We start from the raw sequence: 24,534 nt of genomic DNA on the forward strand, positions 1-24,534 counted from the left end.
ATGTTTCCTCAACTTCTGAGCGACTGTGCACAATGCATTGAATTTAATATGTCATAGTCCTTGACATGCTCACTTAGGACAGTGGAGCCTGCAGTGGGGCTCCTGGCTCTGCTGAGGCCAATCCATGTCTTTTCAGAACTGCCTGAAGGTCCAAAAGTGGCCTGGGAGGGGCTTGAGGGGAGTTTATTGGTGACTGACAACCAGGAAAGGGCAGGCTGAGAGCAGGGAGACAGAGTTCTGCAGGGACATCCAGAGCGGCGAGGGGCAGCAGGCAGGGCTGAGGGGGCCTGGAATGCACCTCTAGAACACCCTAGAAACAGCCCAATTGGCCTTTCCTCTCTCTTGGCCTCATCCCTTCCTTTACGACGACCACAGCAACCACCTGCCCCCTTACCTTCCATCCCATCCCACCTCTGTGGTCACTCCCAGACCATGAATTTCTCATAACCACAAACCAACCATTGAAAAGCACATCTTAGACTCCGCTTGTGCTGTCAGTCTTGGGCTGGGTCCCCCAGACTCTGCTGCCTGTTCCCCTCGCATAGTCGGGGCGGGTGGTTCAGCAGAATCACGTCGGGCAGGAGCACGATGTCTGTGACGGTGGCACTCAGGCTCTGTCAGGAGGCTCAAGATGTGACTTGAGATCCACTCTTGGATGAATGCCATCCAAGACTTGACCCTGATCAAGTGGAGAGTACATTGAGGCGCTCTGAGCAGGAAGGCGAGTTGAACATACCCACATTTTATAAAGATAAAACTTAGGACATTCTGGGGGGAGACAAGTCAGTCCTATCAGCAGAGGAGGGGGCCCCGAGTAAGCACTCCATAAATGCTTGTGGAATCCATCTACAGGATGGATTAGGGAGGGAGGGGAGAGGGCAGGACAATCCACTGGCAGGGCCCGGGTTCGGGAGAAGGAAGATCTAGCCCAGCAAAATGGTGGCGAGAATAAAAGGAAAGAAAACCTTGTTGATACGTTGGATACAAGAGGTACAGAAGAGGGGGAATCAAATATAGCAACCAGATTTCCAACACGGTTCATGTGGAGCATGGTGACTCCATGATTGAAGTAGACAAAAGAGACCGTGTCGGATACCAGACAGTGGGGGAGGGGAGCGTATCCAGAAGGTCCCTGGGAATATTGGTCTAGAGCTTGGCTGGACTTGTAACAGTTGATCAGCACAGGAGAGGTGGCTTTGGGGGTCCCTCCTTCTGGAAAGCTCTCAGAACACATGAGCTTATTCGGGGGGAAGATGAATGAAGATGAGGAAGAAGAGGGCTAAGACAGCGTGTGGCAGAGCAGCAACCTGTAAGGTGCTGGGAGAGGAGAAACGGGTGAAGGAGATGAGGCAGCGGTCAGAGGAAGGAGAACAGGGGGTGCTGGTGAGTGAAAGCCCAGGGGGCAGAGAGAGTAGATGAGGGCTTTCCGCTCTTTCAATGCAGGTTTGCCTCTGAGGCTGGTGAGCAGAGGTGACCAGTGTCAGGGCCACGTGGAGGTCCTGTACCAAGGCTACTGGGGCACCATGTGTCATGACAACTGAGACACCCAGGACGCAGATGCCGTCTGTCGGCAGCCCGCCTGTGGCCTGGCGGTGTCAGCAGCAGGCAGGACCCACTTTGGTCAGGGCTCGGGGAACATTCTCTTGGGCTCTGTATACTGCTCAACATGGGAGCCCTACCTGTTGCGCTGCTCCCACAGCGGGTGGTACAACCATGAATGCGGCCACAGGGAGGACGCCGGAGTCATGTGCTCAGGTAGAGCTGACCTCGCCTCTGGTGGTCGCCTGGGGCACTCCGATGGCAGAGGCTCCTGCTGACCTCTACATGGCACATGCCCACAGCACTTTGCAGTTACGTGCATTGCTTGAAGCCATGCCTTATTTGATGTTAGAGGGCAGGTTCCTTTTCACAGATAAAGAAATGGAGGCTCAGAGAGGGCAAGTGACTTGCCTGGAGTCCTAAAGCTGGGAAGTGGTAGAGGTGGGTTTCAATGTCAGGCTCCTCCAGAGTTTGCCAATGCAATACCCAGTGGTATTGTTCTGATGAGCCCTGGGCTGGGATGACCAAATACCTTCTTAGGTGGCACTTTCTCCTTTTAAAGTCAGGAGAGAATGACTGGGGACTTCTGGTCCTTAAAACCTAAATCTGTACCAAAATCAAACACAGATGTAACAAGTATATTCTCTTTATTGGGGATTAGATGACAAGCAAAAGATATTTACACTTGCAGTGGAAGAGAGAAATTCTCCTTGACTCGACTTAGCAGATGCCAATGCTGAGTTTCTCCTTTGTTCACAGGGTGCTGGTAGGTGTTCAAGCACCAAGTGGTCTTTTAATCCACAAAGAGACTCCGAAAACATCACTCACTGTGTCCCCCAAAGGGGGCTTCCTAGATAAATTATCCATCTTTAGAGAGGCCTCTGGCATTTGCTATGTGGACTGGTCTGTGCACCTGCCACCATGTATGGGATGTGACCCTGATAATCCAACCGTCACTTGAGAACGGCCTCCCCCAGACAGTGTGGGCCTCCAAGCAGTCACTGTGGAGGGGTTTATTTCAGCATTTGTGGATGTATCTTTGAAAAAACTACCTTTCTTCTTAGTTGGGGCCACCTCCTCAGGAGTATCTCAGTGATGGTAGATACTTGTCATTTGAGGCAGCTTGTACTGAAATGTCATCTTGTAAATCAGGTGGAGCTGTTCATCAACCAGGTGATTATTTTGATGGACAACAGTGGAGGCAGAGGGGTGAAAGGATGGTGGCAGGAGCAAAGACTGTCACTGGTGGCAGAATGACAGAGAGATGAATTCTGTCAGGAAGAAATGTAGCCTTTCATCAATGAGTGGGGTTTCTGGATCTCTGCATGCAGCCCTTATTTCAGAGCTAAGGAGGCAAAAGTCCAACCCTTCTCAAATGAGAGCCAATGCTGATTACCTTTTCTCTTCTCCTCTTTGTAGATTCTTCGTTTCCTGCAGACACATCCCAGGAAACAACTGTGTCAGAAGGTGACATTTTTATATGGGTTCACTTTGGGCTCATTACCTCACTGCACTCACAGGGTCATCTCTGACCCAGAAGAGGTGCAAAAGGTGAAAGAGAAAGGGGTTCTCTGCTCTGAAGAGGGAGCCTCTGAATAAGGCCTCAGGCCTAAATGTAACCCTTCCATGGACCATGTCCCTGAGATTGGGGAAGGACTGACCTGCATAGGCACTTCCAAGGAGTTCCAAGGTGGAGCTTAGTGTCTTGTCTCCAGGAAGGTCCTGTTGCTCCAGGAAGGTTTTGTGGTCCTCACCACTGCATGCTGGTGCCTGGCCAGGCTGGGGTACTGGGTCTCTGGCTGCAGGGCCCGGAGAGACAAGTGCAAACCTACTGGGGTAGCATCCTTGCCTGCTTTTGCATTTTCCTGAGCCCATATCAGGCCACCCTGGTTCCTTCTCAATATGAAGGAACTGTGTCCCTTCAGCTTATGGGCATCATAGTCCCACCTCCCCTGGGGGCACCTCTTATGAAAGAGCTGGGAGGTAGTCTATACAGCTTGAGTTTCTGGCAACTTGGCTTTGGGAAGGAAAGTCATTGCCCATACCCCATGGGAACCATGGACTCCAGGACAAGAGAAGGAGAGCCTTCACATGAAGGCCCCTGACTAGGAGTTCAGCATAGATCAGCTGGGAATCTTAATGGTACACATGTCAGGCATTTCTGTTCCTCGGGGGTTATGCTTTCCTTTCCCTAAAGGCCATGGGGTGAAGTCTGACTTTACCTCTTTCTCTTCCCTATAATTAAGGACACACATGTCACCAGACATGTACAGTAACAAGTTCTTTGGTACGAGTCCATCAGGGGTGCAGTCGAGGGACTCAGGAGCTTAGATATCTGACGATGACACAGGACTGCACATAGGACTTACATAGAGCTACTCTTGTCAGAACCTCCAATGTGGGTAGAGGTGTGAGTCATACTTCCTTTAGATTGAAAAGACCTCCTGTAGAAACCCAGTAGGGAATTCAGAAACCAAATGAATGCTTTAGTGACAGTGGGTTAAGAGGAACAATCAAGTCATCTTCTCTTCAGGTCCCAGCACTAAGTGGGCTCTTGCTGGGGCCTTGGACAAGCATCAAAGCTTCTTGAAGCCATGGAAAAAATCATAGCTTTAAAGCTGCAATCTTACTTAATGGGTAAACATTAGAAGCATTTTCACTAAAGTAGAAAACAAGGCAAGAATGGCCTTCCTTTAACGCTGAACAAGAGATACTAGTCAATGCAATTAGATAAGAGAAATCAATTAGAAGCATAAGGATTAGAAAAGTTATTTTTGCATCTATCCCCTGGAGCCCTGCATAGGTCACATGTGGAATAATCAGAATCAGGGTTGGTAGGTTCATAAAGAGAGATTCTTCCAAAATAGTCTTCTAGAATGAAAGAGCTTGATACTGGACATGTTTGTTCCCTTTTCCAAAGTCACATAGCAAGATGAAATCCAGGTCAGAAATGATGTTTCCTTAGTAGTTTCTACTTTCGGTCCTTGATTCTCCTCAGAAGGGACCTAAATTTACATTTTCTGGTTTTTTTCCCTCCTTCTACAATCTATGCAGATGGAACTACAGTGGATACTGAAGGTACTAATGGTGCAACAGGTAATGAATAGTTTTCTTTGCCTCCTTTTTGGTCAGTAATGATGCCAAGTATATACATGGGTTTCACTCTTATTCAGGAATATTTCTAAGGGACGGGGTAAGAAAGAATATTGTATGCATATAGCACAAAGGAAGGTCCCTTGTGACCCAGGGCCCAGCTTGAGTTGGAGCTTCCTTTATTGTCCATCCCTAGTGGGTGGGGAGGGGTCAGTTGGAATATGGAACCTTTAGGAGCCTGGGTGCCTCGTGTCAAAGACCAGTGGAATCAGTCTCTAGACTACAGTGCCACCTGTTTCATCCCACAAATTTGCATTAGCCCCAGCCATTCTAGCCCCACAGACTTGGCTATGGAGCCAGAAGGAGCATGTGCAAAAAGCTTTCTAACCCAACCTCAGAGCCCAAGACACGTATGAGAACTCACAAGACATCCTTGTGTCATCAGATGAGAATTCTCGTCATCACTGGACAGTCATGGGTATGCTGTCCCAGAAGTTGAGATATGTCCCTATTTTTCTCATACAAAGAACATGTGGATAGTCTTTAAGCCCTCTCCAGGATAGAGACTAAGGTGGCTTTACTTACCCCTGAAGTTCTAGTGGCTTAGATTGGGGGCAGAAGTCACTGTCCTTTTAACCTTGAAGAATTCTAACTCATGATACTTTATGAGTCCAGCCTAGTTACAACTCTCAGGGACTTTTACCTACTATGAAGCACTCCAAGTATGATAGAGTTCTAAGACTCTATCATCATTTGTAGCATCATAAAAGAGAAATGTTTTGCCTTCTTTTAGGGACTGAATTGGGTTTGGTCCTGAGGCTGGTGAGTGGGGGTGACTGGTGTCAGGGCCACATGAAGTTCCTGTACTGAGGCTCCTGGGGCACCATGAGCGATAATGACTGGGACACCGATGATGCCAGTGTGGTCTGTAGCCAGCTGGGCTGTGGCTGGGCCATGTTGGCCTCAGAAAATGCCCAGTTTAGTCAAGGCTCAGTGCCACTTGTCCCGGGCAATATGCTCTACTCAAAGCATGAGTCCTACCTGTGGAGCTACCCCCACAGTGTCTGGAACTCACACAACTGTGGCCACAGGGAGGATGCCGGTGTCATCTGCTCAGGTGACAGATATTCCTGGCTCTCTTTCTGAAGTGGTCTTTGATGGAAACAAGCATACTACATACTACAAGGCCCACATCCAACCGTCTCTGAGATAACTTGTGCCCCCTATGGTTCCCTGGAGACAGCAGGCTACTGAAGTACACTGAAAAAGCAAGGGTAGGATGTGTTCTTTCCTCCTATTAGGCCAAAAGAGAAGGACCAATATTACTTTGCAGCAACAATGGCATGGTTGGTGAAAGGAATCATTCACTATTCAGTGGACAGAAAAAAGAGCCCCTATTCCTTCTCGGTAGAATCATCACTCGGTACACCACCAATTTCCCAGGACCATCCTTCTCAAGAATCTTGATGTGGGTTGGAAAACAAGCCACCTTTACTCCTTCGTTGTCATCTTATATTGGGTCATCAATGAAGCAAACTCAGAGAACAGGATTGCAGTCTAAATTGTGAATTTGGGCAGGCAGTGAATAACAGTTGGAAGTGGGGAAGGTGTAGGGAATGGCCACTCAGTAGGACATAGAATGCTGAAGAACCACATATGACTAAGGGGCCTTGGCTTCACCCCTGAAGAAAGCCCAAGAAACTTTGTGAAGATTGAGAGCATTGCATTTGGGCTGGTGGAATTGTATTCTTCCTAGAATAACTGCCCAGACTCATTTTAGCTTTCCCATGCTGAGTGAATGCAATGATTTGGCGGCCTATTGCAGGCAGGGTGGTGGCATTCTGCTTGCTGGAAGGTCTGCCCTCAGACCTAGCAAGTCAGGCAATGGCAATGGGACATAGGGTGGGGCTCCCAGAGGACGGAGAGATTCATGGCGGACCTTGGCTCTGTCTACGCAAGGGCATGTGAAGGCATCAGTTCTGTATGCATAGTCTGATAGTCTTAACCAGACCTGGGATTCTAAAGTCCCATATGTCCATCAATCCATGAGGTTTCGTCCAGTCTTTTCAAGCTTCCCCAGGAGACAGCTGCCTGCAGGTTCAGGGAGCTGGCCTTGTGTGATGTGAATTTTAGCTGTAAGGCAATCTTGGCTGACATGCTGCGTGGACATAGCTGGACCCAGATGACCAGTAACCTCCTCAGTAAGAGACCTCAGAGCAGGCTGGATCCTCTTCATCACTCACTGCTTTCAACACCCTCAAGTTCATCAGGGTCACGTGTATATCCAAAGTGGCAGGGACAGTGCCCAGGGAATGGGAGCGTAGTAAGTGATGGCAATGTTCAGGTAACGGGATACCTAACTGGGTTCAAGTCAACTCACCATGTTCCTGCCTCTTTCTGCCCAAGCTTCAGAGTGTGGGAAACTGCTCAGACTACAGAACAGAGAGGTGGTAAAGGCTTCCTAAGAGAGAAAAGAACATGCTATGCTTAGAGATGGATGTGGACAGACAAGGTTGTGCTCTTGCCTGGCCTTCACCCTAAGAGAGCTGGCTGAGTGGGAGGCTTGTGCAGCACAAATGGGAGCAAGGCGGCAGGCTGCAGTGTGCAACTGTCAGCTGCCTGCCAGAAACTCTTTTAAAAGACTGCTTTCCACCATGTCTAATTCTGGCCTTTCCCTTTGTCATCACTTCCAGGCACCTGGCTCCCCACCTCCTCATCTGTAACATCAATAATAGGTAAATGACCCCTCTTTCCTGACTCATTCTTCTAGATAAAGTCTGGATTTGGAATTGGCAAGAGGAGTCGCAGGGTGTGCCCTCGTGTGTGTGTGTGTGTGTGTGTGTATGTGTGTGTGAGTGTGTGTGTGTGTGTGTGTGTGTGTGTGTTTGGTGGTAGAAATAGCAGTCTCTCAGATCCTAGGTCTGATCTCAGGGGCTGGCCACCTGACTCAGGGGAGTCATGGGCTGAAACTCAGTGAAGACTCTCCTGCAGGAGGTTAATGTAATCTTTGGAGTCCTCACAAGTTCTGCTGGGACCTTGCTCATGGCTCCCAGCTCACGGAGTGCAGCCTCAGGAAGAGGGGGTAATATGCTGGTACTGCTCCTTTCTCGCCAAGTTGCCATCATGTCCTGGGACTTTGCTGGAAACCAGCTAGGGCTTCCCAGAGGCCAACAAGCTACCCAAAAGAGCAGTGGTCTTGGACTGCAACTGGTAGCTAAGAGGCTCCATCCTGAGCATGCCCAGTGTGGGTTGGGGTTGTCTTTCTACTCACCTCGATTGAATCATAAGGTGCTTCCCTGCATCATAGCATCCTAGATTAAACTCTAGGCATGTTCAAAGGTGAGAGATGCCCAGGGAACTTCAGCCACGAGCAAGCCCCGGAGGCTGTAACTTGCTTTAAGCCTGTGACCAGAAGTACACATGGACAGAAGGTCTTCTTCTTTGTCTTGCTAGGAGATGAGACAGGTTTGGACCTCCGGCTGGTGAATGGAGGTAACCGGTGTCAAGGCCGCGTGGAGGTCCTGTACCGAGGCTCCTGGGGCACCGTGTGTGATGATGACTGGGACACCAATGACGCCAACGTGGTGTGCAGGCAACTTGGCTGTGGCTGGGCCATTTCGGCCCCAGGAAGTGCCCGGTTTGGTCAGGGCTCAGGGTCCATTTTCTTGGACAACGTGCGCTGCTCTGGGCACGAGTCTAACCTGTGGCGCTGCCCCCACAATGGCTGGAACTCACACAACTGTGGCCATGGGGAGGACGCTGGTGTCATCTGCTCAGGTGAGCCTCCCATTATTGAGTGTTTGATTTTGGGGGGAGAGGTGGGGAAGAGTGTTCATATTCTGCTCAGCTCGTTTGAAGGTACTTATATCATCCCTGTCTTCCTCAAGTCTCCTGATTCCCCGCCAGAATCAGTGTCAGTTTCTGTCAGGCTGCCAGGTGTGGAGATGGTAAATCAGGACAGGTGCCACACTGGGAGGTCCTGTGAAGCCATAACTGGCCTCCTGTCACAGTGTGGCTGGCGGCAAAAGGTCCGCCTGCAGAATTGAGGTGTCTCATGGGATCCCAGGGCTCGGATTGCAGACCAGCACGCGTGTGCCCACCGCTGTCCCAGGTTGTGCGTCCTGAGTCCCCGACTGTATCTCCCACCAGGAGCTGTGATGCCCGGTCCATGCAAGAGGGTGTGTGCTGTGAAGGGCAGCTGCTTCTGGAATGGCTGCCAGGAAAACCTTGTCATGATGCCTGGTTAAGCCTCTAAGAGCAGCCATGGCATTTGGGTGGGAGCTGGACTCCTCAGTCTTGTTGCCATAGTGAGCAGCTGGAAGCTCAAGGCAAAGACTGGTTTTGTGTCAACTTGGTCACAACTTGTAGACATGGGCCATGCCCTTGACATGGGAAATCATGTTCTTGGTCTGCCTGGCCCTTTGAAGAGGAGCATCCTTCCAGGGTGTGGATGTCACGTGTCCCACCGTCTATAGCTGGGGACCAGCATCGATGGTGTCAGGCCTGCTCTGACCCTTTCCCTTTGTGTCTGGGTGAGCCAGCTCTGTGCAGTGTCTCATGTGCTCTTGTCTCTTCCCAGCTGCCCAGTCCCGGCCCACGACCACACCAGGTGAGTTCTGTGCCTTCTGACTCCTGAGCTTCTCTCTCCCATTTTAAACCATCCCAGGCCCCTGACTTAAATTCTCTGGAGGACACTGGGTTTTTCTCTCTCCTGGGCCTTCCCTGATCATGCTTGACTATGTAGACAGTTCCATTTGAGTCCACAGCACACTGATTGTCCTTTCTGGCTCAGACATAGAGTACTCGGGGTACACAGTCCTTACACAGACTTAGGTAACAGACAAGACTCTCTCCGAAATATTTCTGCTTGATTGCATTGTCTGGACCATATGCTACTTGTGTTGGAAGATAAAGATTTTTCATGTCCCATTCCCCATGTGGCGCCTAAGTGATGCATTTCCCAACAACACTGTCCTGACAAAATGGCACTTACTCTTGCAGATAGCACCACCTTGTTGTCATTGTGATGGACATTCAGGGAGAGACATTGACTCCTGGCAGGCTCTCAGCAGAGACCCATTTCTGCTCCTGTTGGCAGAACTCCTCAGATCCCATGAACTTTGGTCCCACCTAAGACTCACATAAGCCAGCCTGGATTCACTCCCCTTCCTTTCTAATCCAGCTTTGTTTTTCTCTCCAGATTGGTGGTATACAAGTCCTTCCTATGGTAAGCATCCTAGGATCCTGCCAAAATATTATCTTTATCACCGTAAACAACTGGCCTGGGTGAAGTTTCTAAATATGGGTTCAGCCTATGTCCTAACCACCATAATCAGTGTGGGGTGTTCTGTTTCCCCACAAGAATTATGACCTTTTGTTCACAAATGACAGGAACCCAGCTCAACCTCTCTTATGCTTGGAGAGGGTCAGGGTCTCACACAATGAGGACGTTAGTGGTGGGTCTAGCATCATGAGTATCAGGATGGAAAAGTTCCAAGACTGTCTGCTCACAGTGGTTTTTTTTACCACCAGTTTCTTTTATGTACCTGGGTTTCACTATTGCTGGGCTTCCTACATGTGAGGGGCAGATGCCAGTACCAGACCTCTGTGTCACCAGGAGAAGGACTCCATTTGTCCTCCAGTCTCTGGCTGACATCTCTGATACCTGTTCGGGAAGACATGAGTCATCAGAGCCATGTGCATGTGCTCTGATTGCCTGGTCAAGTCCCCTTACCCATCTTCCTGTTCCCCAGAAGAGAGAGACAAGATGCGACACTAGGGCCTACTTAAACCACATGGACAGAGGGCCTGTCTGCTTTATTTAATAGGAAAGGTGGTTTCTCCTTATAAAACTCAGGGCATGTGATTTCTGACCCCAAAATAGCTCTTTCCTTTCAGAGCTTCGATCTCTCCCAAGTACTATCTGCTGAATGCTGCCCACATTGTACAGTCCAGCCACAGAGTCTTGCCTCTCCCAGGGTGTCAGGCCATGTCGCACTCTACTCTAGAGCTGGCCTCTGGTTCAGGGTCCACTTCTATGCTGACAGTACAGTGTCCGTGGGGCAACTGTGATGGCCTGGAATGCCCCTAAAGCCTGGTATCTGTCTTCCATAAGAACTGTAGGTGTCTCTGCTCCTGCTTTTTGAATCCTGGAGTAGGACTGGGATTATGGGCTATATAAGTCAGGACTGTAGATAATGCCCAAATAGTACTTGCTTTCTGGTCTTTTTGTCTCTGGGCCTCACCACTACCCCCCAGTTAAGCATTTTAAGGTATAGAGTCCAGAGTGTTTAGTTTACTCACAAGTGGTACGGCCGTCACAATATCTACTTCCAGAATATTTCATGCCCCCAGTGAAAATTCCACACCATTACCATTCACACCCAATCCCATTTCTCTCTGGTCATCAGCTGTCTGCCTTCGGTCAATATGGATTCATTTATTCTGGCCATTTCCTATGAATGGATACTGTGAATATGTGACCTTTGGTGACTGGCTTTTCTCAGCCAGCAGACTCACTCAGGGTTCATGATGATGGCACATGTGCACACTGGCAGTGGCATCCTGGCACCCCCTGCCTTTTTTTAATCCATTGATCTGTTGAAGGCCATATTGATTATTTTTATCTTTGATTAATTTGAATAGCAAATCCATGACTTATGTGTACAATTTTGTTGTTTGAACACCTGTTTCTAAATACACTGGGCATAGTGGAACATTTGGGTCAAATGATGACTATATGTTTCATTTTTGTGGAAGCACTGAACTGATGGTCACAGTGGCCACACTGATTTTGGGTACCACTAGCAGTGTCTGAAAGTTCTTATTTCTCTACATCTTCAATGGCATGTCTTCTGTATCTTTCATTTTAGTCATCCTAGTAGGAACAAATTCCTCCCTCTCTTTGTTTATCTCTCTCTCTCCCTGTCTCTGTGGTTAGGATTTTCGATTTTCGAAAGGCTACATTGTTAGTCATCTTATCATGGGTTTGTTGCATGTGTCCATCTTCTTTGGAGAACAAAACTCTCATGAAAGAATGAGAACCATACAATGGTCATGCCCCAGCGCGGGTCATAGGGTACAAAGGGCTAGGTCCAGGTGAGACAGAGCACTCATGACTTCTGGTCTAGTGCTATTTGTGGCAAATGACCTTCCTCTGGGGGGGGCCTAATGCTACCATGTTTTGTGTCTTTCCTGCCACCCCCTGGCCTAGGGAGCACTGAACATGCACAGGTAAGAATCAGTCATAGTTACTTCTGCCCACTGTCATGATATTCATAGGGTTCATGGACCTTAGGATTCCACACAAACTTTGGTCTTGAGGGTGGTCTGAATCAGTGGTCAGCAGTTAAGGAATATACAGAAGAAGCCTCAGGGCCAGAGGTAGGGTCCACAATATAGGACACTCAGGTAAAAGTAGATATTCCAATTGCTAGGTCCTAGGACATCTTCTTGGTGGTGGCTGGGTATGATCTCTGGGTTTGAAGGAGGGGCTCATTTGGTGGCTGAGGTCCTAGGTCATGCTGCTGGCTTTCACCGTCACCCCTGTATCCCATGACCTTGGTCAGCAATTGAAATGCTGACACTGTGGGCAACTCATTTTGAGCATACATAAGTCATCTGACACTCAAGGGCACCTAAAGTAGCCCCTGAACGATGAGTAATGGTGAGCAAGCTTCAGAGAGTCCTGCACTGGGCAACCTTATCCTGATCCCAGAAGTCATGGGCCTTGTAGTACTTCTCATCCACTCAGACCTCAGGAGCTCCTCCTACAGTAACAAAATGAAAGGTAGTGTTCCTGTCTTCTGCTAGGGAGTGAATCAGGTTTGGCCCTGAGGCTGGTGAGTGGAGGTAACCGGTGTCAAGGCCGAGTGGAGGTGCTGTACCGAGGCTCCTGGGGCACCGTGTGTGATGACAGCTGGGACCTCAGTGACGCCAACGTGGTGTGCAGGCAACTGGGCTGTGGCTGGGCCACGTCGGCGCCAGGAAATGCCCGGTTCGGTCAGGGCTCAGGGCCCATTGTGCTGGATGATGTTAGCTGCTCCGGGCAAGAGTCCTACCTGTGGCACTGTGCCCACAATGGCTGGAACTCACACAACTGTGGCCATGGGGAGGACGCCGGTGTCATCTGCTCAGGTGAGCCTCTCGTCGTTTGGTGGTTCTCTTGCTGGAGGGGAGGCAGGCCTCATCATCTGGTCAGCTTGTTTGAAGGTACTTATATCGTCCCTGTCTTCCCCAAGTCTCCTGACCTCCCCGCTGGAATCAGTGTCAGTTTCTGCCAGACTGCCAGGTGTGGAGATGGTAAATCAGGACAGGTGCCACACTGCCAGGGTTGTGAAGCCGTTACTGGCCTTTTGCCACAGTGCGGCTGGCAAGGAAAGATCCGCCTGCTGAATGGAGGTGTCTCATGGGATCCCAGGGCTCGGGTTGCAGACCAGTATATTTGCCTCGGTTTGTGGGTCCTGAGAACCCAACTGCATCTCCTACCTGTGAGGTATGATGCCTCTGGTGCAAAGGGAAGCTCTTCTGGAATGACTGCCAGGCAAAGCTTGTCATGACCCCCGGTTAGGACTGAGAGGTCAGCCATGGCACAGGGCGGGCACCAGACTCCTCGGGCTGGCTGCCTTAGTGAGCAGCTGGAAGCTCAAGGCAGGTGACTGGTTGTGTGTCAACCCAGGCCCCGCTTGTAGACACGGGCCAATCCCCTTGATATGGGAAATCATGTTATTGGTCTACGTGGCTTTTTCAAGAGGGGCATCTGTTCAGGGTGTGGATGTCACGTGCCCCTGCGTCCATAGCTGGGAACAGGCATCAATAGTGTCTGGCCTGCTCAGTCCTTCCTCTTTGTGTCCGGTTGTGCCAGCTCTGTGCAGTGTCTCATGTGCTCTTGTCTCTTCCCAGCTGCCCAGTCCCAGCCCACGACCACACCAGGTGAGTTCTGCTGCCTTTGACTCCTGAGCATCTTTTCCCTCCTTTATTCCAACCCAGGCCCCTAAATTTAGGTCTGTGGGGGACTCTGGAGGTTTTCTGTCTCCTAGCCCTTCCCTTGTCACCTTCGAGTATGTAGATGGTTCCCGTTGAGCCCACAACACACTGATTGTCCTTTCTGGCTCAGCGAAATAAGAGTACTCGGAGTACACTGTCTTCACTGAGTCTTAGATGACAGATCAGACTCTCACTGGAACTCTTCTGCTTGATTGGATTGTCTGGACCAAATACTACATGTGTTGGAAGAATAGAGATTTTTCATGTTGTATTCCCCATCTGGAGCTGAAGTGGTGCATTTGCAAACAACACTGTCAGGATAGCATGGCACTTACTCTTGTGGAATGCACCACCTTGTTGCCATTGTGGTGGACATTGGGGGTGGGATTTGGCTCATGCAGTGTTCTCAGCAGTGAATGCCTTTCCTCATGGCCATAGAACTCCTGGGACTGCATTATCTTTGGTCCCATGTAAGAATCACTTGAGCCAACTTTGATTCACTCCCCGTCCATTCTAATTCAGCTTTGTTTTTCTCTCCAGATTGGTGGTATACAAGACCTTCCTACGGTAAGCATCCTAGGACCCTGCCAAAATATTCTTATCAATACCATAAACAACTGGCCTAGGTGAAGATCCTAAATGTGGGGTTAGCTTCTGTCCTAACTACAGTATTGTGTGAGGTGTTCCGTTTCCCCACAAGAATTATGATATTCTGCCACCAACCACTCATGGGATCTACAGGTCAGGATGCTTTTGTTTGCCAGTGACAGGAACCCAGCTCAACCTCTCTTATGCTTGGAGAGAGTCAGTATATCACATAATGAGGATGTTAGTGGTGGGTCTAACATCACGAGCATCAGGATGGAAATTTCCAAGGCTGCCTTCTCATAGTGTTTTTCTTGACACAATTTTCTTTTATGTGTCTGGGCCTCACTGTTGCTGGCTTTGTGCATGTGAGGGGCAGATACCAGTGCCAGGCCTCTGTGTCACCAGGAGAAGGACTCCATTTGTCCCCCAGTCTCTGGCTGACATGTCTTGGCACGACTCTGTTACCTGCCTGGGAGGACATGAGTCACCAGAACACATGTGCATGTGTTCTGATTATCTGGTCAGGTCCCCATGCCCACCGTCCTATTCCTCAGGAGAGACAGACAATTTGCCACTGTAGGGCCTACTTGATTTTCACGGACAGAATTCTTGCATGCTTTATTTAATAGAAATGATGATTTCCATACATAAAACTCAGGGCAAGTGAATTCTGACCCAAAAAAAGCTTTCTCCTTTCAGAGCTTTGTTCTCTCCCAAGTACACTCTGCTGAATGCTGCCCACATTGCACAGTCCATCCACAGAGCCTTGTCTCTCCCAGGGGTGTCAGGCCATGTCGCACTCTGCTCTGGAGCTGGCCTCTGGCTCAGGGTCCAGTTCCATGCTGACACTGCAGCATCCATGGGTTAACTTAGTTGGCCCGGATTGCCCCTAAAGCCTGGTGTCTGTCTTCCTTAGGGACAGTAGGAGTCTCTGCTCCTGATTCTTTCAGTCCTACAGTAGGACAGGGATTATGGGCTGTATGAATTAGGACTATAGAAAATGGCCAAATAGTTCTTGATATTCTGCTCTTTGGGACTCTGGGCTTCACCATTACCACACCATTTACCATTTTAAGTTATAGATTCCAGGGTGTTTACTGTACTCACAAGTGGTATAGCCATCACAATATCTACTTCCAGAATATTTCATGCCCCCCAGTGAAAATTTCACATTACCATTCACATCCAATCCCATTTCTCTCTGGTCATTAGCTGTCTGCCTTTGGTCAATATGGATTTATTTATTCTGGACATTTCCTCTGAATGGACTCAGTGAATATGTGGCCTTTGCTGACTGCCTCTCTCAGGCAGAGGAATCATTCAAGGTTCCCCTGATGGTGCATGTGCACATTGGCAGCAGCATTCCTGGCCTTTTTTCCCCTTATCCATTCATCTGTTGAAGGCCGTGTTGGTTATTTTTATCTTTGACTAATTTGAATAGCATTTGCATAACTTGTGTATGGACCATTGTTGTGTGAACAACTGTTTCAAAATTTTCTGCGTATATATCTAGGAGTGGTTTGTTTGGGTGAAAAGATGACATAGTGTTTCATTTCTTTGGAATCACAGAATGGATGTCACAACAGGCACACCGATTTTGCTCTCTCTCTGTGTCTCTGTCTCTCTCTCTGTCTCTCTCGCTCTCTTTCATTCTGTGGGTAGGTTTTGCATTTTCCTTATGGCTACAGAATTGGTCATCTTATCATGGGCTTGTTACAAGGGCCCATCTTCTCTGGAAAGCAGTGCTCTCATTTTATACATGCTTGAAAGAATTAGTATCGACAATGGTCATGGCCTAGCCCGGCTCACAGGGTGCCAAGGGCTGGGTCCAGGTGAGACCAAGCACTTGTGATGTCAGGTCTAGTTCTGAATGTGGCAAATGACCCACCTCCAGGCTATCATGTTTTGTTTCTTTTCTGCCAACCCCAGGACCAGGCAGCTCTATGAGTGCAGAGATGAGAGTCAGTGACATTTACTCCTGCCCACGCTTATGTATACATAGGATTCATGGAATTCTTAAGATTCAGTGTAAGCTTTGTGTTTGAGTTGACATGAGTCAGAGGTCAGCATAAAGGAACCTTCACTAGAAATCTCAGACCCAGAGGTAGGGTCGATGAATGGGAAAGTTAGGGAAAGATAGAGTCTCCTAGTACTAGTTCCTAGGACAGTTCCTTGATGGTGGTTGGGTAGGATCTCTGTGCTTGATGTGGATGGTTCGGTTGGTCATAGAGGTACCAAGACACGCAGCTGGCTTTCACACTTCGCCCCTACATCCCATATCCAGTCTCAGCAATTAAAATGCTGCCATTGTGGGCCACCAAACTGCACATGCATGAGTCACATGACACTCAAGGGTATGAATTGCCCCTCAATGGTGAATAATGGTGAGCCAGCTTCATAGTTCTGTAATGGGCAGCCTTAACCTAAACCCAGAAGTCAAGGTCCCTGAAGTAATTCTTATCCACTCAGACCTCAGAGGATTTTCCTACAGGAACAAAGAGAAAGGTAACTTTTCTGTCATCTGCTAGGGAACGAAACAGGTTTGTCCCTGAGGCTGGTGAATGGAGGTGACCAGTGTCAGGGCCGCGTGGAGGTCCTGTACCGAGGCTCCTGGGGCACCCTGTGTGATGACAACTGGGACCTCAGTGATGCCGACGTGGTGTGCAGGCAACTGGGCTGTGGCCGGGCTGTGTCAGCACCAGGAAGCGCCCAGTTTGGTCAGAGCTCAGGGCCCATTGTGCTGGACAATGTGCGCTGCTCCGGGCAAGAGTCCTACCTGTGGCGCTGCCCCCACAATGGCTGGAACTCACACAACTGTGGCCATGGGGAGGATGCTGGTGTCATCTGCTCAGGTGAGCCTCAAAACTCCCAGGTCCCCTTTCATGGTCATCTTTACTGAGAACAAACTCACGCTTTACTGCAGGGCCCTCACCTGACCTCTCCCAGATATCCTGTGTCTCCAGCCTTTTGGGGTGCAGCTGACCCCTGAAGTGCCACTTAGAGGGACAACAGGGACAGCTCCCCTCCTTCTTTACACAGATATTGCTCAGGATTATTAGTGACGCTGTGGGTGAGAAGGTCCATTCATCATTTAGTGGGCAGACGTAATGATGCCCTACTTGTCAGCCAGATCCACTGCTCGGTCCATTCCCCATTTCTCTGGGCCCTTTTCTCAAGCTGCACCTTTTGGGAATATGGCTGAAAAAGGAACCACCTTCACTCCTTCATGGTCCTATTCTTTGGGGCCCTCCATGAAGCTAAGCTTGAGAACAGGATTGCAGTCTAAATTGTGAATCTGGGCCAGCAGTGAATAGTAGTGGAGAAGGGGGTTGTGGTAGGGTATGGCTGGTGAGTGGTACATGGCACTCTAATGAGCCACCTAGGACAATGGCCCTGAGCTTGGACCCTTTAGAAAGTCTGCAAAACCTCATGAGACTAAGTACACTGTGCCCGGGTTGGTACACTTGGGGGCTCCCTGAATAACTATTCAACTCATTCTAGCTGTTTTCCCAGTGGAGTGAATACAATGGCTCTCAGGGTGGTCCTGGTCCTGCTGGTGGCGTTCTGAGTGTGGAAAAGTCAGGTCTCAGGCCCAGTGAAGCAGCAATGGCAGTGGATATAGGGCGGGGCTCCCAGAGGACTGAGGGATTCACAGAGGGCCCTTGCTCTGTCTGTCCAAGGGCACATGTAGTCATCTGCTTCTAGATTTAGGCTGATTTCTTCAACTGATCCAGTTGGAGCACTTATGTGTTTTTTTGTCTGCCTCAAGGTTTGTTATTTTTTTTCTTACATCTGTTTGGCCCCAAAATACATTTCTGCCTAGTGACGACTTGGTGACCCTCCTGGAAATGTCTCTTTTTATCATTTCCATCTCTTTTCTCACCATTCTTGGTGTGCCAGTTCTCTTTGTAGAAACTATGGGTATCCTTTTCTTCTTCCTGTCAATGAATGTCCACTGATGGTCCCTATCCAGACCTGGAACTGTAAGACACCCATCTTTCCATCAGTTCAGGTTTCATCTAGGTCTTCCAGGCTGTCCCAGGAGACAGCTGCCTGCTGGTTCAGGGACCTGGTCTTTATCTATGGATTTCAGCTCTACTGCAATTTGGGGTGGCACATTGAGGGGAAAAACGGATGTGGATGCCCACTGACCTCCTTCTGAAGGGACCTCAGAGCAGGCTGGATTCTCTCCATTGCTCAGTGCTTTGAGCACCCTCAGATACATCTGTGTCGTATGCATAGATCCAAAGTAAGAGGAGCAGTGCACTGAGGTGAAGGTGTAACAAGTGAGGGTGTGTTACTGGTACTGGGATATCTGACACCTCTCAGGTTGACCACTGACACTCAGACAGACATACCTCAGAGTAGACCAGATGCAAAGATCCTCTAAGGGAAAGAACGACATGCCAGATTTAGAGATGGATGTAGACGGACCAGGTTGTCCTCGTGCAGGACCTTTATCCCAAGAGAGTTAGCCAAGCAGCAGGTTAGTGCAGCACACACATGTGCAAGGTGACACTGCAGATGTCAATGGTCATGAGGCCTGCCACACACACTTTCCAAAGCCTCCTTTGCTGATGTCTAACTCTGGCCCTAACTCTGTCATGGCTTCTGGGCACCTGGATCCCAGACTTCACACCTATAAGACCAACAAGAAGTAAAAATTCCTATCCAAGTCCCTGGTTCACTCTCCTGCTAGATAAACTTTGGGCTTGGAAGTAACAGGAGGAGGCTCAGGGTGTGCCTTTGTTATCTTGGTGCCTATGTGTGTGTGTTTGGTAGTAGAAAGAGGTGACCCTCAGATCCTAGGTCTGATGCTATGGGGCTGGCCACGTGACTGCAGTGGGATCTGTGTTTAGTGATGATCCCTCCTGAAGGAGGTTAATGTAATCCTTGGAGGTCTCTCAAATCTCCTGGGGCATCACTCATGGCTCCCAAGCCACAGAGCATTGCCTCTGGGAGGGGGAGCCAATGTGCTAGTATTACACCTTTTTTGCAAGTTGCAGTCAGGCCCTGGGACTCTGCCTGAGCATAGGCAGGACCCTACAGAAGCCCACAAGCTGCCCCACAGGACACGGTCTTGGCCTGACAGTGATAGCTAGAAGGCGCCATTGTGAGCATGCCAAAGTGGATTGTGGTTGTCTTCCTACTTACCTGTATCAGGTCATAAGGTGTTTTCCTGCATAATGGCATCCTTTGGACTGGTCTGTTTAAGATGTCTCCACTTCTTTGCCTGTGATGAAGATTAAGCTCTTGGCATGTTCAAAGGTGAATGATGTTCAGGGAAGACTGGCCACAAGCAAGCTTTTGAGTCTGGAACAAGCCTTAAGCCTTTGGCCAAAGATAGACATGGACAGTGGGTCATGTTCTTTGTCCTGCTAGGGAACGAGGCAGATTTGTCCCTGAGGCTGGTGAATGGAGGTGACCGATGTCAAGGCCGCGTGGAGGTCCTGTACCGAGGCTCCTGGGGCACCGTGTGTGACGACAGCTGGGACCTCAGTGATGCCAACGTGGTGTGCAGGCAACTGGGCTGTGGCTGGGCCGTGTCAGCCCCAGGAAGTGCCCGGTTCGGTCAGGGCTCAGGGCCCATTGTGCTGGACGATGTGAGCTGCTCCGGGCAAGAGTCCTACCTGTGGCACTGTGCCCACAATGGCTGGAACTCGCACAACTGTGGCCATGGTGAGGATGCCAGTGTCATCTGCTCAGGTGAGCCTCTCATTGTTCAGTGTTTCTCCTGATGGTATGTAGACAGTCCTCATCATCTGGTCAGCTTGTTTGAAGGTACTTATATCATCTCTGTCTTCCTCAAGTCTCCTAAACTCTCCACTAGAATCAATGTCAGTTTCTGTCAGGCTGCCAGGTGTGGAGATGGTAAATCAGGGCCAGTGCCAAACTACCAGGCCCTGTGAAGCTGTTACTGGCCTCCTGCCACAGTGCAGCTGGCAGCAAAAGATCCACCTGCAAAATGTAGGTGTCTCATGGGATCCCAGGCTAGGATTGCAGACCAGTATGTGTGTGCCCACCGCTGCCCTGGTTGTGGGTCCTGAGTCCCCGACTGTATCTCCCACCTGGGAGGTGTTATGGCCGGATCGTTTAGTGGGTCTGTGGTGCAAAGGGAAACTGATTCTGCAATAACTACCAGGCAGACTTTGTCATGACCTCAGGATAGTCTTCTAATCACAGCCATGGCATTTGGGTGGGAGTTGGACTCCTCGGTCTGGCTGCCACAGTGAGCAGCTGGAAGCCCAAGGCAGGCGATTGGTTGTGTGTCAACTCAGGCACCACATGTAGAAATGGAGCCAGTGCCCTTGACATGGGAATTCATATTCCTGGTCTGCCTGGCCCTTTCAAGAGGGGCATCCTTCCAGGGTGTGGATGTCATGTGCCTTACCATCCATAGCTAGTGACTAGCATCGATGGTGTCTGACCTGCTCAGTCCTTCCCTTTTGCTTCTCGTTGTGCCAGCTCTGTGCAGTGTCTCATGTGCTCTTGTCTCTTCCCAGCTGCCCAGTCCCAGCCCACGACCACACCAGGTGAGTTCTGTGCCTTCTGACTCCTGAGCTTCTCTCTCTTCTTTTTCCCAACCCAGGCCCCTGACTTATCATCTCAAGGGGAACTCTAGGGGCTCTAGAGTTTTTCTGTCTCCTGGAGGATTCCCTGATCACTCACGACTATGTAGACAGTTCCATTTGAGCCCACAACACACTGGTTGTCCTCTTGGGCTCAGAGAAATAGAGTCCCCGGGGTACACAGTCCTCACTCAGACTTAGGTGACAGACAGGGATCTCTCAAAAACACGTCTGCTTGATTGCATTGTCTGAACCAAATGCTACATGTGTTGGAAGAATAGAGATTTTTTATGTCCTCTTCCCCATGTAGAGCCTACAGATGGATTTCCACACAACACTGTCCTGACGCCACAGCACTTACTTCTGTAGAATGCACCATCTTGTTGCTATTGCAGTAGACACTGGGGGTAGGATTCAGCTCATGGAAGGTTCTCAGCAGAGACCCTTTTCTTCTATCCAGCAGAACTCAGATCCCATTGTCTTTGGTCCCACCTAAGAATCACTTGAGCTAACCTTGATTCACTCCTCCTCCTTTCTAATTCTGCTTTGTTTTTCTCTCTAGATTGGTGGTATACAAGTCCTTCCTATGGTAAGCATCCTCGGATCCTGCCAAAATATTCTCTCTACACTGTAAACAACTGGCCTGGGTGAAGTTCCTAGATGTGGGTTCAGCTTCCATTCTAACCACCGTATTCAGTATGAGGTGTTCTGATTTCCCTCAAGAAATATGCTTTCCCTCCAGTGGCCACTCATGGGATCTACTAGTCAGGATCCTTTTTTTTACAAGTGACAGAAACCCAGCTCAACCTCTTATGCTAGGAGAGAGTCAGTGTGTCACATAATGAGGATATTAGTGATGGGTCTGGCGTCAGCAGCATTGGGATGGAAAAGCTCCAAGACTGCCTGCTCACAGTGTTTTTCTTACCACAGTTGTCTTTTATGTGCCTGGGCTTCACTATTGCTGTGCTTCCTGCATGTGAGGGGCAGACACCAGTGCCAGGTCTCTATGCCACCAGGAGAAGGACTTCTTTTGTCTCCCAGTCTCTGGGTGACATGTCTTGGCAAACTCAGATAACTGCTTGGGAAGACATGAGTCTCCAGAGCCATGTGCACATACTCTGATTGCCTGGTCAGGTCCCGATGCCCACCTTCCTATTCCTGAGGAGCGATGGACAATTAGGGACAGTAGGGCCTACTTGAGCCTCATGGACAGAGGTCCTGTCTGCTTTATTTAATAAGAAAGTTGGTTTTGTACCTAAAACTCAGAGCATGTGATTTCTGATGCAAAAACAACTCTTCCCTTTCAGAGCATTGTTCTCTCCCAAGAACTCTCTTCTGAATGCTGCCCACATTCCCCAGTCCAGCCACAGAACCTTGCCTCTCCCAGGGTGTCAGGCCATGTCGCACTCTGCTCTGGAGCTGGCCTAGGTTCAGGGTCCAGTTCTGTGCTGACAGTGCAGTGTCCGTGGAGCAACTGAGATGGCCTTGATTGCCCCTAAAGTCTGGAAGCTCATTTTCCTTAGGGTTTCTGTTCCTACTTCTTTCAATCTTGCAGTAGGACTGGGATTATGGGCTATGTATTCAGAACTTTAGAAAATGGCCAAATAGTTTTGCTTTTCTGCTGTTTGGATCTCTGAGCTTTACCACTAGTGTACAATTTCCCATTTTAAGGTTTAGACTCCAAATATTATTATTTTATTATATTATTATACATTATAGTATATTATTACCATATTATTATAATATTATATTATTATCCTCACTATTGGTGAGGCCATCACAGTATTTTCTTCCAGAATATTTCATACTCCCATGAAAATTCCACAACCTTATCTCTCACTCCAATCTCATTGTTTTCTGGACATCACCTGTCTGCCTTTGGTCAATATGGATTCATTTATTCTGGACATTCCCCATGAATGGATTCAGTGAATATGTGGCCTTTGGTGACTGATTTGTCTCAGGCAGCCAAGTCACTTAAGATTCACCTTGATGGCACATGTGCACATTGCCTGCAGCATCCCTGCCTTTCTTTCTCGATCCATTTGTCTGTTAAAAACCATTGTGATTATTTTTATCATTGACTAATTTGATAGCAAATCTGTGACTTATGTGTACAATTTTGTTCTTTGAACACCTGTTTCTAAATCTTGTGGGTATACATATTTGTATATATTTGGTCAAATGATGACTTTATGTTTCATTTTTGTGGAAGCATTGAACTTTATGTCACAGCGGCCAACTGATATTGGGTGCTACTAACACTCTCTGATGTTTGCTTTGTCTGCATCCTCAATGACACATACTCTTCTCTCTCTTTCACTGTGGTCATCCTAGTGGGCAGGAGTTGCGCACTCTCTCTCTCCCTCTCTCTGGTAGGGTTTCCATTTGCATAAGGGCTATGGAATTGGTCCTCTTATCATGGGTTTGTTGCAAGTGCCCACCTTCTCTGGAGAACAGAGTTCTTATTTTATACATGCCTGAAAGAATGAGAACCACACAGTGGTCATAGCCCAGCCCGACTCACAGGGAGCTATGATCTGGGTCTAGATGAGACGGAACGCTAGTGATGTCTGGTCTAATGCTGAATGTGGAAATGACATTCCTTCAGACAGGCCTAATGCTACCAAGTTTTGTTTCTTCTCTGCCACCCACAGGCCCCGGCAGCTCTGAGTATGCAGAGCTAAGGCTTAGTGATAGTTACTCCTGTTCACTGGTATGATATTCAGATGGTCACAGAGTGTTTCAGATTCAGTACAAGCCTTGGGTTTGAGCTGACATGAGTCAGGGGTCAGCATAAAGGAACCTTCACAAGGAACCTCAGGCCCATGGTAGGATCCATGATATAGGACAGTCAGAGGAAGGAAGAGTCTCTGAACACTAGGTCCTAGGACAGTTTTGTCATGGTGGCTGGGTAGGATCTCTAGGCTTCATGTAGGTGCTTCAGTTGGTCATAGAGGAACTGAGGCAGGCTACTGACACTCACCCATCACCCCTACAACCCATATCCAGGCTCAGCAATTAAGATGCTGACAATGTGGGCCACCAAACTGTGCACATGCATAAGCCACATGACTCTCAAGGGTACGAAGAGCCCCTCAACAGTGAATAATGGTGAGCCAGCTTCATAGTTCTGTGCTGGGCACCCTAAACCTGAACCAGGAGTCATGGTCCCTGAAGTAATTCTTATCCACTCAGGCCTCAGAGGACTTTCCTACAGGAACAAAGAGAAAGTAACTTTTCTGTTGTCTGCTAGGAAACGAAACAGGTTTGTCCCTGAGGCTGGTGAATGGAAGTGACCAGTGTCAGGGTCGCGTGGAGGTCCTGTACCGAGGCTCCTGGGGCACCGTGTGTGATGATGACTGGGACACTATGGACGCCGACGTGGTGTGCAGGCAACTGGGCTGTGGCCGGGCCCTGTCGGCGCCAGGAAGTGCCCGGTTCGGTCAGGGCTCAGGGCCCATTGTGCTGGACAATGTGCGCTGCTCCGGGCAAGAGTCCTACCTGTGGCGCTGCCCCCACAATGGCTGGAACTCACACAACTGTGGCCATGGGGAGGATGCTGGTGTCATCTGCTCAGGTGAGCTTCAAAACTCCCAGGTCCCTTTTCATGGTCATCTTTACTGAGAACAAACTCACTCTTTACTGCAGGGCCCTCACCCGACCTCTCCTGGATATCCTGTGTCTCCAGCTTTCCGGGGCACAGCTAACTCCTGAAGTGCCACATAGGGAGACAATGGGGCAGCTCCCCTCCTTCTTT

The 24,534-nt window shown here is 49.2% G+C and overlaps 1 protein-coding gene across 1 annotated transcript in view; it reads left to right on the plus strand.

The window, feature by feature from the left end:
• Positions 1–1,263: 1,263 nt before the first annotated feature.
• DMBT1 (deleted in malignant brain tumors 1) overlaps positions 1,264–24,534 on the plus strand; it is a 67,655-nt gene continuing 44,384 nt past the window's right edge. The window contains 12 exon segments of the mRNA XM_029920547.1: positions 1,264–1,383; positions 1,575–1,755; positions 5,426–5,749; positions 8,008–8,409; positions 9,212–9,241; positions 9,833–9,859; positions 12,445–12,782; positions 13,542–13,563; positions 16,734–17,057; positions 19,510–19,911; positions 20,709–20,738; positions 23,980–24,354. Coding sequence (XP_029776407.1) covers positions 1,264–1,383; positions 1,575–1,755; positions 5,426–5,749; positions 8,008–8,409; positions 9,212–9,241; positions 9,833–9,859; positions 12,445–12,782; positions 13,542–13,563; positions 16,734–17,057; positions 19,510–19,911; positions 20,709–20,738; positions 23,980–24,354 — 2,575 coding nt within the window.

The sequence above is a fragment of the Suricata suricatta genome, chromosome 2 (genome assembly GCF_006229205.1).
Source record: "Suricata suricatta isolate VVHF042 chromosome 2, meerkat_22Aug2017_6uvM2_HiC, whole genome shotgun sequence".
NCBI classification, from domain to species: Eukaryota; Metazoa; Chordata; class Mammalia; order Carnivora; family Herpestidae; genus Suricata; species Suricata suricatta.